Here is a 15,618-nt window from a genome sequence, read left to right on the forward strand (position 1 = left end):
GGCTTTTCAAAACCTGACTTCACTATTTCTTCTTGGTCCAAATCGACGACCCTTAATTTTTGTCATTTTAAAGCCTCCTTGCATCTCGGATAGCCGGCTGAGCAATTGAGTTCACAAACTGATTTCAGAATCAACAACGCAGAGCTTTTAAGAAAAAAAATGGCTTCTCCTAATAACGATCAAAGTAAAGGCTTTTTCGCTGCCATGACATCTGGGTTGTCCATGTTTGGCAACGCTATGCACAGATCTGTAAATGGGTAATTCCAGTTTTCATCTGTTGTTTCTTTTGTTTTTAAATTTTTGTTAATTGTTAGTTTTAAGCTATTCATCTTGGAACTTCAATTCAAGAGCTTTCTTTGATCGTGATCTGTTAATTTTAAGCTGTTCATAATACTCATGTTATTGGGCTGTTAAGTTTTAAATTTCAGTATATGGCTCTTGTGCTTAAGGGCCTTAATTTGATTAGATACCTATTTTCAATATCTCCAGGTTCCTTGGTTATGAAGGAGTAGAAGTCATAAATCCAGAGGGTGGCAAAGATGATGCAGAGAAGGAAGCTCAGAGAGGAAGATGGAAGCAGGAGGTATGCTCCCTTCTGTTCCTCCCACATTCTCCACAGTTCAGTTCTATTTTTATCCATCGGAATCCTACCTTACCTTAGGTTGTGTACTCAACAGGATGCTCATCATCATCTCATCTATTGTGTCAGTGTTTGAATGTTTTGGTTTTCATATTCAAACAACATATTTTGTTGCTCTTATTTGTTAGTTTGAAATTTTAAACCTCTTTGGAGACCATGAACTCTGCTGTCTAGTGCCTCGGAGTTTCTATTCTAGAGAAGTGGAGTTTGGCTTTTGTCCACTCCTTTTTTGCTTTTCCTTTCCCCTCTTTCTTATTAACCTTATTTATTATTTGTTCATTAATTCTTTATGCTTGTTAGATTGAGATTTGACATCGTACCATGTTTAGGATTGGTACATGCTGATATTTTGAGCTTGATTTTGTTTTATGTAGGAACGAGATGGCTACTGGAAAATGATGCAGAAATACATAGGGTCAGATGTTACATCTATGGTGACACTTCCTGTCCTTATTTTTGAGCCAATGACCATGCTTCAAAAAATGGCAGAGGTTTGTGCCTCTTTGTATCCTGCATTTTATGATTTTATGAGATGGACACTCTACATAGTTTGCACTGTTTCTTAAAATTATGCGTGTCTGTCACAGTTGATGGAATACTCCTACTTGTTAGATCAAGCAGATGAATGTGAGGATCCTTACATGCGTTTGGTGTATGCTTGTGAGTAGCATGCTTTTGCATTAAAAGTTTATGAAGTTGATTCAAGTATTGTTGGCATAAGGAACTGAATTTGTGTTACCTGGTGCAGCGTCATGGGCTATCTCTGTCTACTATGCCTACCAACGAACATGGAAACCGTTTAATCCCATTCTTGGAGAGACTTATGAAATGTTTAATCATGGTGGGATTACATTTATTTCGGAGCAGGTGAGTCTTCAACTTTTACTTTTTCTTGAAGTAAGACCTGTTTCATTCCTATTTTTGCTTTATTTCTCTTATGTATTCTTGCAAGTACAAGATGTGTAAACAGTGCCTCTTCCTTTGTCCTTTCCATTTTGTGCATTCAAAGTGATTCTTTCTGGATGCAATTGATCTGTATACAGCTCACTTGTCCAAAGATGCTTCATTTAATATTCTTTTATTTTATATTCCTTCCAGTGCTGATTATCTCACCATGTTAATCAGGTGAGCCATCATCCCCCAATGAGTGCTGGCCATGCTGAAAATGAGCATTTTACTTATGATATAACATCAAAGTTGAAGACTAAATTCTTGGGGAACTCTGTTGATGTTTACCCAGTTGGAAGGTAATACCTGCGTTGCTACTTTCAATTGTTTGTTTTCTGTATTTTGTCCTGTCTTTAGGTTTTAAATCTCCATTGCTGTCGATTCTCTGGATGCTATTGCAGTGAAGTTTTGTTGTTGACCCTTGTAAGTTGAAAAAAAGTGATTTTATGGAACTTGCTCTGGCAGCAGAGGTGGTGGATATTCAAATTTTCACAAATTTAGAGAGATTAGATTTTGTGGACCTGTGGAAAATTTTTTTAATTATTTGCAGTTCCCTTTTCTTTCCCCACATGTTCCCTCCACCTTCCAAACAAGGTAGAGTGAATTTTCTTTTCTTTTCTTCCTCCCAATTAACTTTTTCCCAGACTGCCTTTTGGGAAATAAGAAAAACAGGTGTATCTTTTGATTGTTGTATTCATGTATTGGTAGATTTAAGATCCTATCTTGATGTGTGGCATGCTATCATTGATATTTGGTAATTCTATTGGTTGAATTTCAACACAGGACTTCATCATTGTTGACAGCATTTTTCTTTGTTTATCAAATTTTAATTTCTTTTTTTATGTTTAATTTGATTAAAAATGAGCTTTTTAAATCATGTAAAAATTGAGATTTGTCAACTCTTTTGCAGAACACGTGTAACTCTTAAGAGAGATGGTGTGGTTTTAGATCTAGTGCCACCACTCACAAAAGTTAACAATCTGATTTTTGGACGGACATGGGTTGATTCACCTGGGGAGATGATAATGACAAATTTGACCACTGGGGATAAAGTTGTTCTATATTTCCAACCGTGCGGCTGGTTTGGGTATTTAAACTTTTTCTATCTCTTTCTAATTTATTGTTCCATTCCCTCAACATTGGCTCTTCTGTGTAAAATGCAGATGTTTGATTAATATATCGTGGCATACATACCTGCATACCTCTGAAAATGAGAAATTCTGGGTTGAATTGAATTTGAATGTTTGAAAGCAACCATGTTGGAGTTTTATTTAGACTTTACCCATTCAGTCGTCTGTTCATGCTCTCTCCCTCCCTCCTTGCTGTTATCTTTCCTTGAATCTGTATGAAATAAAGTTGGAAATGCTCTCTGTGCACTCCTTTATATATTTGTATACGTGGGAGAGGTTGGTTTCCACAATGATTGCAACCATCATCGGATTTAAAGTTGCTTTTTTCTACTTGCCTTGCAACCTGCCGGTTGTGACTGAAGAAAAATTGTGCTTGATTTCAGTGCTGGTCGCTATGAAGTGGATGGATATGTTTATAATGCCGCTGAAGAGCCCAAAATATTGATGACAGGGAAGTGGAATGAATCAATGAGCTATCAGCCATGTGATCTGGAAGGTGAACCTTTTCCAGGCTCAGAATTGAAAGAGGTAAGAACTTCTTTTATCTCATGCTGCTTTTATGAGAAACAAAAGTCAACAACTATCTAAAATGTTAAGTTTTATTATGAAAGTCAACAACTTGTAACACATGCTTCCTTGAAGTGCAAACAATTTTTTGTTCCTGCTCCTGAAAATAGGGTAGTTTGAGAAAGTATTCAGATAACTGTTTCCTAAAATATTCAGCCAAACAAGTTTTTCCATTGATATTTCTTTTTTTTTTTTTTTTTTTTTTTTGTACTTGAACTTAATTTTTGAAAATAGGAACCAAATGCTATCAGTAATTTCAAAATGCTGACAGCATTAGTATTTGCTTTTTATTTATTTACATTTGTTCCTATCAGCATGTAAAGAACTCTATTTTTGAGGATGATGATGGTGTCTGGGTTGTGAGCATGCATGGGTATGTGCACTGTGCATACACGTGTCTGTTGAGTATTGGGATAACTTTTTGTGATATCCTCCTTATGGGTAACTATTAAGGAGCAATGAACTCTGAGTCTGTTGATATTTTACTTGGTAATTAAAAATAGTTGGAACTACTGCTCATTTTTCAAATTTTATTTAATTTTGCTTTGCAGGTCTGGCATGTTGCTGATGTTCCAGCAAATGATAAATTTCAGTACACATACTTTGCACATAAACTTAACAGCTTTGACACAGCTCCTAGGAAGTTGTTAGCATCTGATTCTCGTCTGCGCCCTGATAGACTAGCACTGGAGAAGGGTGATCTATCAAAAGCTGGTGCTGAAAAGAGCAGGTCTCTCTCTCTCAGCTCACCCTTCTTTTGATACCCAGATTGTGCTGCAAAATCAGTTCTTTCAATTATAAGATGTTTACCATGCATTTTCTTAATCCTGTCAGTTTGGAGGAGAGGCAGAGAGCTGAAAAAAGAGACCGAGAGGCTAAGGCCCATAAATTTACTCCAAGATGGTTTGATATGACTGATGAGGTAACACCTACTCCATGGGGTGACTTGGAAGTCTACCAATACAATGGTAAATACACGGAACATAGGGAGGCTGTGGATAGATCAGATAGCATAGAAGAGGTTGATGTCAAATCATTTGAATTCAACCCATGGCAATATGGTAACTTGTCTGCAGAATGAGGTACTCCTGCCTTCATGTTTTGCTTGGTTTATGCGGTTGTAACTCGTTGTTGGCTTGTTTACATTTATATCTTTTCGATAATCCTTTAGCAATTGGGTTGAGAATTTCAATTTTTCTTAGTTCTGTTAATAGCCCTTTTTTTCTAGTCCCATCTTTCTGATATATCCAACCTCCCTACTCCTCTCTTGTTATTATACCCATAAAAAGTTTGGTATTTTGGGGATGCTGGACACGAATGCATGATTTTGAGGTGTTGGCATATTCTAATAGAAGTAGTGCGTTATTCTTTGCCTTTCAATATAGGAAAATTGGGAGAATTAATGAAAGAAACAAGAGGGAATGATTATTACTATTTTCTATTTAGAAAGTTGTTTGTAGCAAGAAATTTTTATCTAAATCCAGTAGTTTTTAACGGATCGAAGAGACATCAAGAAATACAGTATATGTGGAGTCCACTTTATATTTTGATTTATTATGGATCAAATCTTAGCAAGAATGACTCATTTATGGCTTCCTTGGCTTTTAAGAATTTTAGCCAATAAAAACGAAATCAGGGATGTGAATATCCTATTCTTTTGTTTTTTTTTACATCGAAAAGATAAATGACGATTCAGTGATGGGAATGAATTGCTGTTAAAATCATGATAATTTAAATAGAGTTTTTTTTTCATATAAGTCACATACACACCTAATCTATAACTGATGTGGGATCTCGAAGAATCAACCTATGAGGCACGTTTACTAATTCGCGGATCTCAATCTACAACCACAATGAAAATAAGACTCTCATTGATTTTTACTTGTAAGGTTTTATTATTATTATTTTTTATGTAAAAAAGACAAATAAGGGCTCAGCGACTAAAATGAATCATTGTTAAAACAATGAAAATTTTAATAGATTCTTTTTTTTCCATACAAGTTATATACATATTCAATTTACAACCGATGTTGTATAATTGATGGTATAATGGGCATAATGGGTAATTAATTGCTGTAATTTGGATTCGGTCCAGTTCAAATCCGGACCTTGATCTGATATGTGTACATGTGTGCCGGTCTGGTCCAAGAAAAGAAAATCTTTTTATATATTGGAACATGTGCTGTAACATGCAATGCTGAATTCCTAATGTGACTCTATTGGTGCTCCTTTTGCAGCAAGAAAAACGAGAGAGGGAAAAAAAATATTGTTTTGTTGAAAAAAAAAAAAGAGAAGGAAAAAATTAAAAGAAAATAAAAAAAATTATGAGAATTTAAATAAAAAAAATGCTTAAAAAAACATTTTGAGTCATTTTATTTTCTGTCCAAATTGAATAGAAAAGACTTAAAATCAATGTATTTTTTTTTTATTTTTTCTATATATTATTTGTTTTTCTTAAGTAGTTATTTTTTAATATGATTTTTATTTATAATAAAAATATAATAATTTTCTCTCTTTATTTCTTTTTTTATGAAATATAAACAATAAATAAGAAAATAAAAAATTTTCCTTTCCAATATGGATTTTACTCTCTTTATAATTTCACTCATTACTCTTTTCCTAGTTTTCCATTTTACAACACAGGCATTAGGTTTATTTTTATTAAAAAAAAATTCAGCAAAATTAAAAAAAAAAAGTCATTAAAAAAAGGAAAATAAAAAATTATAAGGAACCATAAATAGACGTACGTGTTAATGATAATCTACTGGCTCCTATCAATCATTAACCATAAGGAGAAAATTATTAACTTCTTATGTGTATAAGTAGTCTTAATTATTAAAAAAAATAAAAATAATTTTCAATATATTTCAAAGCTTAAAAATTTAATTTACTTTTAAAGAAATATTATTTACTGATGAGTTTTTCATTTAAATGAAACTTTAAAGAAAAATAGAAAAAAAGATATTTATGGCACGTGGAAAGGTTTACAGTATTCTGGAGCACATAAATCTCTCATTTAAATAAAATACATAAACTTTTGTGTCATAAATATTGTTTTATTTTTCTATCACGATGATTTATTGACTCTGACTATTTTCAAAATCGAGCTACTATCAATCTCATATTAAGAAATCTCTCTTAACATAATATAAGAATATTATTTTTTAATACTCTATATACATGTTATAAATTTTCACCGTAACAATGTAAATATAAGAGAAAAGAAAACATAAATAAAATTTTTAAATAAAGTAATTTTACTTAATAAAATAACCATAGAAACAAGATGAGGATGAAATAATTCAAAATAAAAGATGTTTGAAGCAAGAGATGAACGTGTTTAAATCATTTCAACGTTTGAATTAAAAATAGCAAATTCTATGGATGTGAATTTAAAATAATAGAAAAAAGTAAAAAAAAAAAAAAACCTCATGGTTAACGTGGTTTAACTTTTATAAATTTGATAACACGTGTTTTTTTTTATTAATAAATATTATTTAAATTTTTAATTATCATTAAATAATTTTAAGTAGTAAACATGTAGCACTGGTGTGATGATATGTTAACGTGACATATTTATTATATAAAACACCAATAACATTACGCTTGTTAAAAAATATAAAATATTAAATTTATTAAAATTAAATCACAATGACAATCACTTAAATGTCAAAGTATAAAATTATAAATATATATTTTTTTAATTTTTTCTCTTAATAACATTTCGCTAGTTAAATGAAGGATCAATTTGTAAAATTTCATATTTGGCTCGACCTTCTAAATTAAATGTAGAATTATTGAGTGTCTTCAGAAAATTTGCGTGTAAAATAATTAGTTAAATGAGAAAATGATTTTGAAGTATCGAAAAAAATATTTCAGTCTATTCATTCAGACCTGATGGTGATCCCATAACAAGATCTGAGAAAATTTCATATGGAATATTTCTAAGGAACTCGTGTATCAGTAAGTTGGTTGATCCATTGCGTTGGTCCTTCTAATTTGGTTCTTATAACAATACAAAAGAACCAATGCTTTATGATTTTTGATAGCCATGGTGGCTAATGTAATCTCGTTATTATATTTTAATTTAATAAAGAAATAATTTATTTTATTTATAATTTTTTGTTTTATTATATTCATTTAAAAATTGCTGTCACTCCACTCTTCTCGACTCGCTCTCCTATATATATCTCACCCGCACTGCATTGCTGCGTTTTTAAGTAGCTGTTCTTGTCCTCTTGGATCTTCCAGCGAGGAATTGAGTTCAGAACTGAATTCAGAATTAACGAGGCCAGGTTTTAATTCCTAGTCGAGCACACAGAGATGGGTACTCCAGATAAGAATCAAAGTAAAGGTTTTTTAGCGGCCATGACCTCGGGTTTATCCATGTTTGGCAACGCTATGCACAGATCTGTTAATGGGTAACTCCAATATCTCTTTTTTGCTTCAAATTTTTGTATTCTGAAAAGAATTTAGTTAGATGATCAATTTGATAGCGATCTGTTAATATTAATGTAACTGGGATGTTGACCTTTTGAATTCAATATCTGGGTTTTCTGTGCTTAATGTCCTCAATTTCATGAGTGTTCTTTGTTTTCAATGTCTCCAGATTGCTTGGTTATGAAGGGGTAGAAGTCATAAATCCAGAGGGTGGTAAAGATGACGCAGAGGAAGAAGCTCAGAGAGGAAGATGGAAGCAGGAGGTATGCTTCCTTCTTTTAGCCCTCACGCTTTAAATTTTCGTTCTTTTTTTTTTTATCCGTTGGATTACTACCCTGTTTTATTCACACGACTGGATGCTGTTCATCATCTCATGTGTTTTTATTTTTAAGTAAATACGTTCCATCTATTGGTTTTGTTCTGTACAGGAACGAGATAGCTATTGGAAAATGATGCACAAATACATAGGCTCAGATGTTACATCTATGGTGACACTTCCTGTCCTAATTTTTGAGCCAATGACCATGCTTCAAAAAATGGCAGAGGTTTGTGCCTCTCTGTCTCCGGCATTTTATGATTTTATGAGATGGACACTCCATATAGTCTGCACCGTTTTTTAAATTGTGCCTGCCTGTCACAGTTGATGGAATACTCCTACTTGTTAGATCAAGCAGATAAATGCGAGGATCCTTACATGCGTTTGGTGTATGCTTGTGAGTAAAATGCTTTTGCATTAAACTTTTACGAGGTTCATTTGGGTAATGAACTGAAGTTGTGTTACCCAGTGCAGCATCATGGGCTATTTCTGTTTACTATGCCTACCAACGAACATGGAAACCGTTTAATCCCATTCTTGGAGAGACTTATGAAATGGTTAATCATGGTGGGATTACGTTTATTGCAGAGCAGGTGAGTCTTCAACTTTTTACTGCTTCATTCCTATCTTTGCTTTATTTCTTTAATAATATCTTGCAAGTGGAAGCTGTGCTAAAATTGCCTCTTCCTTACTCCTTTCCCTTTTGTTCCATCTAAAATAATTGTGTCTGGCTATTTTTATCTTTCTTTGGGAGATAACTCGTTGAAAGATGCTTTCATTTCATTCCAGTTGCTATTTTATATTGCTTGCAACGCTGATTATTTGACCATATGTTTATATCAGGTTAGTCATCATCCCCCTATGAGTGCTGGACATGCTGAAAATGAGCATTTTACTTATGATGTGACATCAAAGTTAAAAACTAAATTTTTGGGAAACTCTCTTGACGTTTACCCAGTTGGAAGGTAATATCTGCATTGCAATTTTCCAATGTTTGTTTTCAGTATTTTGTTGTTTGTCTTGAGGTTTTAATTCTCCATTGTTGTTAGTCCTTGGATGCTAATGCAATCAAAGCAGAATCCCACGAATGAAAAGGATTTTATTTCAATTTTTGTGCCTTTTTTTTTTGGAGGTACCTTGTAAGATGAAGATAACAATTTATGGACTTGTGGAAGAGGATAGCCTTGGGGGGTAGGGGGGAGTTTGCATTAGTCTATTAATAATCATTTTGCCTTTATCTTAATGCTGAAGATTCTCTCCCACACCCCCCCCCCCCTTCCTTTCTCCCCTCATCTTCTGTTTGGATAGAAGGAAAAGGCGAGGAGAAAATGGTGAGAAAACTTAGGAGATTACTTCTGCTTTTTTAAAAAAGAAAAACACCTTCATTTTTGGAGAATAAATTGTTTGCAAAGGATATATAAAGGATTTTATCCTATATAGAGCGATTATATTTAATGCGACAAAGGAAAATTTTTAAATTCTTTCCTTTCATTTCCTCACATGTCTTCCCCACCTTTGAACAAGGTAAAGTAACTTTCCTCTCACATTCCACTCAGCACAAACCATTTTCCTTCTCCTTAATTCCCTTTTCCCCAAAAGTAGTGTAATGCTGCCTTTTAGCAAAGTAAGGAAAACACGTGTGATATTTGCATGGGGCTTTATCATAGCTGACTATTTTTTTCTTTGTTTGGTATCATGTGATATTTCATTTTATTAGAATTTGAGCATTTAAGTACTGTATAAATTCAAATTAATTTACTTCTTTACAGAACACGAGTGACTCTAAAAAGAGATAATGTGGTTTTAGATCTAGTGCCACCTCCTACGAAGGTAAACAATCTAATTTTTGGACGGACTTGGGTTGATTCACCTGGCGAGATGATAATGACAAATTTGACTACTGAAGACAAAGTTGTTCTATATTTCCAACCATGCAGCTGGTTTGGGTATTTAATATATTTCTCTCTCTTTCTAATTTCATGATTCCATTCTCTTAACATTGGCTCTTCTATGTATAAAATCTAGGTGTTTGATAAATGTATAATTTGTGGCATAATTACCTTTGCAATTTTGGAAATTGGGAAATTATGGGGTGATTGTTTGACTGCAATGAAGTTGGAGTTATTTAGACTTCACCTACTCAATTGTTCATGCTCTTTGTCTCTCTCTCTCTCTCTCTCTCTCTCTCTCTCTCTCTCTCCTTCTTGTTGTCTTTAATTGAATATATGTGGGATAAAGTTGGAAATGCATAATTTGAAAGATTACATCGGCTTCTGATTCACTTTCCTCCCTCTCTCTCTCTCTCTCTCTCTCTCTCTCTCTCTCCCCTTGTTGTTGTCTTTAATTGAATATATGTGGGATAAAGTTGGAAATGCATAATTTGAATTGATTACATTGTCTTCAGGTTCACTGAGTTATTGAAGTGTTTTTCTGACTCATCTACATGTTTTATATATTATATATGGGAGGTTTCAGAAAAGCGAAGGGGGGGTGTTGACGGACATGGTGTTGGGTCCATATCTTCATATTTTGTTCCCACAAGGATCTCAACCATCATTGCATTTAAATTCTCTTAACCTGCTGGTGGTGACTGAAGAACGATTATGCTTGATTGCAGTGCTGGTCGCTATGAAGTGGATGGATATGTTTATAATGCTGCTGAAGAGCCAAAAATATTGATGACAGGGAAGTGGAATGAGTCAATGAGCTATCAACCATGTGATATGGAAGGAGAACCTCTTCCAGGCTCAGAATTGAAAGAGGCAAGAACTTATTTTACCACATGCCTGCTTTATTTTGCTTTCAGTTTCCTTTTTTATTTGATATGAAACAACAGTAAACTATTCTCACATGTTGAGGTTTATTGTGCAATTTTTTGCATTCAGCATCCTGGTATTGTGATTCTTTAACATATACTAATTTTGATAATGGCTTAAAGGCTGTTATGATGAAATTTTTGTTTGTGCTTTGTCTCCTTCCTTGAAGTGCATTAGTCACTTGTAGTAGTTGGAGAGAGCTCATGAAAAGTTGCATGGAATATTTTCTTGTTTTGGCATGTTTTCTATTGAGAATTTGTTCCTCATCTGCTGCCCTGAAGTCTGATTCTGAGAAAACTGCAAAAAAAATATTCTCCTGTTCCTAAACAGGGTATTTTAAGAACAAGCTTTCAGAGTACTGTTTTTCTAAGATAGTCTGCCAAATAAGTTTTACCATTGACGACAAATTTTTTTCATGATTGAACTTAATTTTTGAAATAGGAAACAGATGCTATTTTTTACAAATGAACAATTGGATTACAGAAGAATTGCATTAGTGTGTCTTTTTATTTATTTAAATTCAAATCCCACCAGCATACCAAGAACTTAACTTTTGAGGATGATGGTGGTGAATGGTTTGCCAGTGCTTATGTGTGTATGTGTGTTGGGATAATATTTGTGATGGAAAAGATCATTTTTGGTAACTAATATCCAATCAACTTTGGGTTTTACTGGTTTGGACTTGGTAATTAAACATTTCACTTGTAATTACTTCTCACTTTGGGTCTTTATTTAATTTTGCTCTGCAGGTCTGGCATGTTGCTGATGCTCCAGCAAATGATAAATTTCAGTATACTTATTTTGCACATAAAATTAACAGCTTTGACACAGCTCCTAGGAAGTTGTTGGCATCTGATTCTCGTCTGCGCCCTGATAGATTAGCACTTGAGAAGAGTGATCTATCGAAAGCTGGTGCGGAAAAGAGCAGGTCTCTCTCTCTTTCTTGCACCCTTTTTATCACTTGACTAAAGCCTGGAATTAAATGTGCTGCAAAATCACTTTTTTCAACTTTAAGGTGTTTACCCTGTGTTTTTTTATGACAGTTTGGAGGAAAGGCAGAGAGCTGAAAAAAGAGAACGAGAGGCTAAAGGCCATAAATTTATACCAAGATGGTTTGATATGACTGATGAGGTTACACCTACACCATGGGGTGACTTGGAAGTCTACCAGTACAACGGTAAATATGCTGAACATAGGGCTTCTTTGGACGGCTCAGACAGCATAGAAGAGGTTGATGTCCAATCAATTGAATTCAACCCTTGGTAGTATGGTAACTTTTCTGCAGAATGAAGTCCTAATGTCTTAATGTTTGCTTGGGTTTATGCAGTTGGTTAACTCATGTTGAAAGTAGATGCTCTTTGTTGGCTTCTGTACATTGTATTTCCATTTCTACAATCAATTTGCAATTGGGTTTGAGACGTTTTATTTTTCTAATTATCTTAGTCTTGTAAGAGTCTTTTTAGGGGCTTATTTGTTTTCTTATTCCATTTTTCTGATAAATCCAATCTCCCCTCTTTTGCTAATCTGGTTGGCATTTTAGGGTTGCCTGTACATTAATGCATGATTTTTGAGCCGCTGGAATATTCTATTAGAAAGCGTGCAATACTCCATTTCCTTTCAATGTAGCAGAATAGGTAAGTGATGGAATAAACAAGAAGGAATCATTATTACTATTTTCTAGTCAAAGCTGTACCCTATTTTGTCATGTTATGATGAAGGTTCAGATACCATCATCAAAATAGGGTGCAGATAATTACTATTATTCCATTCACCAGCTACTTTGATGATGTTGGAGGCAACAAATACATGTGCCATGTTTTGTCATGTTGTGATGGCATGGTGAATGAGATTAGTTTGTCAACTTCCATTTTGAATTTGTTGCACTCCGGCCATTGAAGTTCTTAGTTCTTTCTCCAAATAGCCTGTATTCTTTTGCCATAAAAAACTATAATCATCGGTTTTCCATCTCTAGCAAAGATCAGAGATCAGAGATCACTAATATAGCTATTCATTTACAGCTAGAAAGAATGGCTTTGATATATGCTCAACCCCTGATGCATATAAAATTTTTTTTAAGATAACTATAAAAATTCAACTTAAAAACTCAAATTTTCTTTCCAGCTGTAAATGAATCTTAATCTCCCGATGCATATAAAATTTTGTTTATGATAAATATAAAATCCTAAACTCCTCTTCATATATAGAAAACAGTAGAAATAGCAGTAAAAAAAATCAAATGATTGGCAATTTAAAATATTGAAAGTTAGAAACAGTGAATGCATATAGGCGGTAAGAAACTAAAATAACATAATGAGGTGTTTGATAGGCACAGATTGATTTCATAGTGTGAGATTAATGATTATGGTCTCTGCACTTTGTTTTTATTCTTATATATATATATATATATATATATATATATATATATATATATATAAAGAGGAGACAGTGATTCAATTTTGAGATGTTAGGCGGCTAAGATTTAACTTTTGATTTTTGAACTGCAATTTTGAAATTGATTACCGTACATTAAATGCCTTGTGATGTGAGATTCTTTGATTTGTCTTATGTTAGGTTTCCCGTGTTTATGGAGCTCACAGTCCTGCAAGTGCAAGTAATACCACCATTTCCCTTTCCCCAAAAGCTTTTAAGAGTCGTATCACTTTTAATCTAACATATTGCAAAATTAGATCCATAAATCATTTGAAATTTAAACTTAGAATAATTAGAAATATTGAAAATTTTTGCATTTTTACTTGAAAAAAAAAAAGGCTACAAAGTCATCGTTGAAAGGTGCAAGAAAGCAGAAATCCATAGAAGATTTTTCACATCAAACTCGCACCCTCTAAATTGATCTGGTAATAAAAAAATGGATCAATGAGTGGACATATACTCCCTTTTACGTCAAGAAATCTCACACTTCCTTAAGCTTCAAACTCTTCTAAAACCTCCAACCCTCTCCCCACAAATTAATATGGATTTTTGCCCCTTTTTTCTCATCATATTTAATAAATATTAATTAATTATAATTTGAATCTTTTAAATTCATTCACAATTTATTCCTTTCGTCCCAATGAAATAGATTTATTTTTATTTCCATATAGTTAAAATAATAAATCTTATTTTGTATTTATCTAATATACCATTTACTTGTATTGTTTATTAAAAATTAAATAAATCATATTATTAAATTACTTTTGAAATTAGTAAATTTTAATTATAATATATATTAAATAGGAATTATTAATAAATAAATTATTATTTAAAAAAATGACTTATAATTTAAGATAAATAAAAAATAATTTTTTTTTTTTTTTGTAATGGATCCAACAATAAACAAGGGAAGGGTGCCGCCCTTTTCCAGCTTTCTTGGGGGAGAATTTGTTGCCTTGCACGAACGTTACCTTTATCTTTCTGTCCTGGGGCGGGCCTAACAACACAATTTCATGACCATTTTGCCCCTTTCGTTTCCAATCATTTAAGGACTGCGGAGGACAAGGTACATTGGGCCAATTTTTCCTCCGACCCGAAATACTAAAGAAAAAAATAAAAAGATCAAACCTATAATGGGAATTGCAGTTCATTTTTAAATTAATTTTATTTATTTATCGCGAAGAAATATGAGTGGCAGAGGCAGATATGAATTGTGGATAAAATATATGGGAAAAAAAAAAGGATAATAATCCAAAGAAACAATGAAGGGGGGGAGGCAACACATGAGCTCAAGCGAGGTTTAACAGATCACACCTCAGGTGATGCCATGCTGGATGTCTCCTTCATTAACACCCAACATTGAGCTGGACCAAATCTCATCTCCTTTTACAACCCTATTTTATCATTTTCTCTTTTCATATAACTTTTATTAAAATTTAAATTTAATTTTTTATACCATTTTTAAAATGATTTTAATATTATTTTAAAAAATAATTTACACAAAATTTATATTGCTAACTAGATTATCTCCAATTGATTTGCAGAGAGGAAAGGTCCACATTTTGCGAGCCTCAACATCCACACCACTTTCCTCTCTTCAGAAAATTAAAACCTTACCTTAAACATGCCTGCATAACTACCGCTTTACTACACAATCGCCACGTGTCCGATATTTCCCATGTCCTTTCTTGGCAACCCACCCTTCCCGCTTTCCACGTTTCAGTAAAAATTCTTTAGGACCAAAATCTTTTGACATTTTATTCAAGTTATCCTTTTCATTTCATTGGGCCCACCACTCCTGTCGGTCCCACCCCTAACATAACGCTGTTATCTATCTTGCCGCTCTACCTGCCACATAAACCCGTCCGTCAACGTTATCTACACTTTGTCGGTTTTTTTTTTTAATTTTTATTTTTTAAAATTGATTTTGTGATGGTGCCCGTATCAATATCGCATTTCAAATTCCCATTATTGCAAAAACACAAAAATATTAAATTTTGTTTTTCTTTTCTCAGTCAGATAATAATACTGACCAATAAAGACCTGTTCTTCTGCCACGTAAGAAAATCATCTTCACTTTATCCAATGTGGCACAAACTCATCAACAAACCACGAGTTCCCTCAGCAAAAGTTCCTAACAATAACATGCTCATCTGGATAACTCCTCCAGTACTGAGAAGTTCATACGCATTGAATGAAATGACCAATATATCCCTGTGATGTTTACTGGCTGACAACATTGCCTCATCATCAATATTTAAAATAATTCTGTAAATAAAAACCTACTTTCCCCATTTAATAATATTAAAATTATTTTAAAAATTATAAAAT

General features: G+C 33.2%; 2 protein-coding genes across 2 annotated transcripts; both read left to right on the forward strand.

The window, feature by feature from the left end:
- The first annotated feature begins 24 nt into the window (after positions 1-24).
- LOC110645114 (oxysterol-binding protein-related protein 3C) lies at positions 25-4,477 on the forward strand. Its single transcript, XM_021798156.2, has 10 exons — positions 25-257; positions 490-583; positions 1,015-1,131; positions 1,228-1,300; positions 1,389-1,507; positions 1,766-1,887; positions 2,499-2,675; positions 3,102-3,246; positions 3,837-4,015; positions 4,120-4,477. Exons 1-10 carry the CDS (start codon positions 160-162, stop codon positions 4,364-4,366), a joined length of 1,371 nt encoding a protein of 456 aa, XP_021653848.2. The 5' UTR covers positions 25-159; the 3' UTR covers positions 4,367-4,477.
- A 2,973-nt stretch (positions 4,478-7,450) lies between these two features.
- Positions 7,451-12,380, forward strand: LOC110645117 (oxysterol-binding protein-related protein 3C). Its single transcript, XM_021798159.2, has 10 exons — positions 7,451-7,706; positions 7,895-7,988; positions 8,154-8,270; positions 8,366-8,438; positions 8,516-8,634; positions 8,885-9,006; positions 9,811-9,987; positions 10,659-10,803; positions 11,607-11,785; positions 11,901-12,380. Exons 1-10 carry the CDS (start codon positions 7,609-7,611, stop codon positions 12,121-12,123), a joined length of 1,347 nt encoding a protein of 448 aa, XP_021653851.1. The 5' UTR covers positions 7,451-7,608; the 3' UTR covers positions 12,124-12,380.
- The last annotated feature ends 3,238 nt before the right edge of the window (positions 12,381-15,618 follow it).

The sequence above is a fragment of the Hevea brasiliensis genome, chromosome 16 (assembly GCF_030052815.1).
Source record: "Hevea brasiliensis isolate MT/VB/25A 57/8 chromosome 16, ASM3005281v1, whole genome shotgun sequence".
Taxonomy (NCBI): Eukaryota; Viridiplantae; Streptophyta; class Magnoliopsida; order Malpighiales; family Euphorbiaceae; genus Hevea; species Hevea brasiliensis.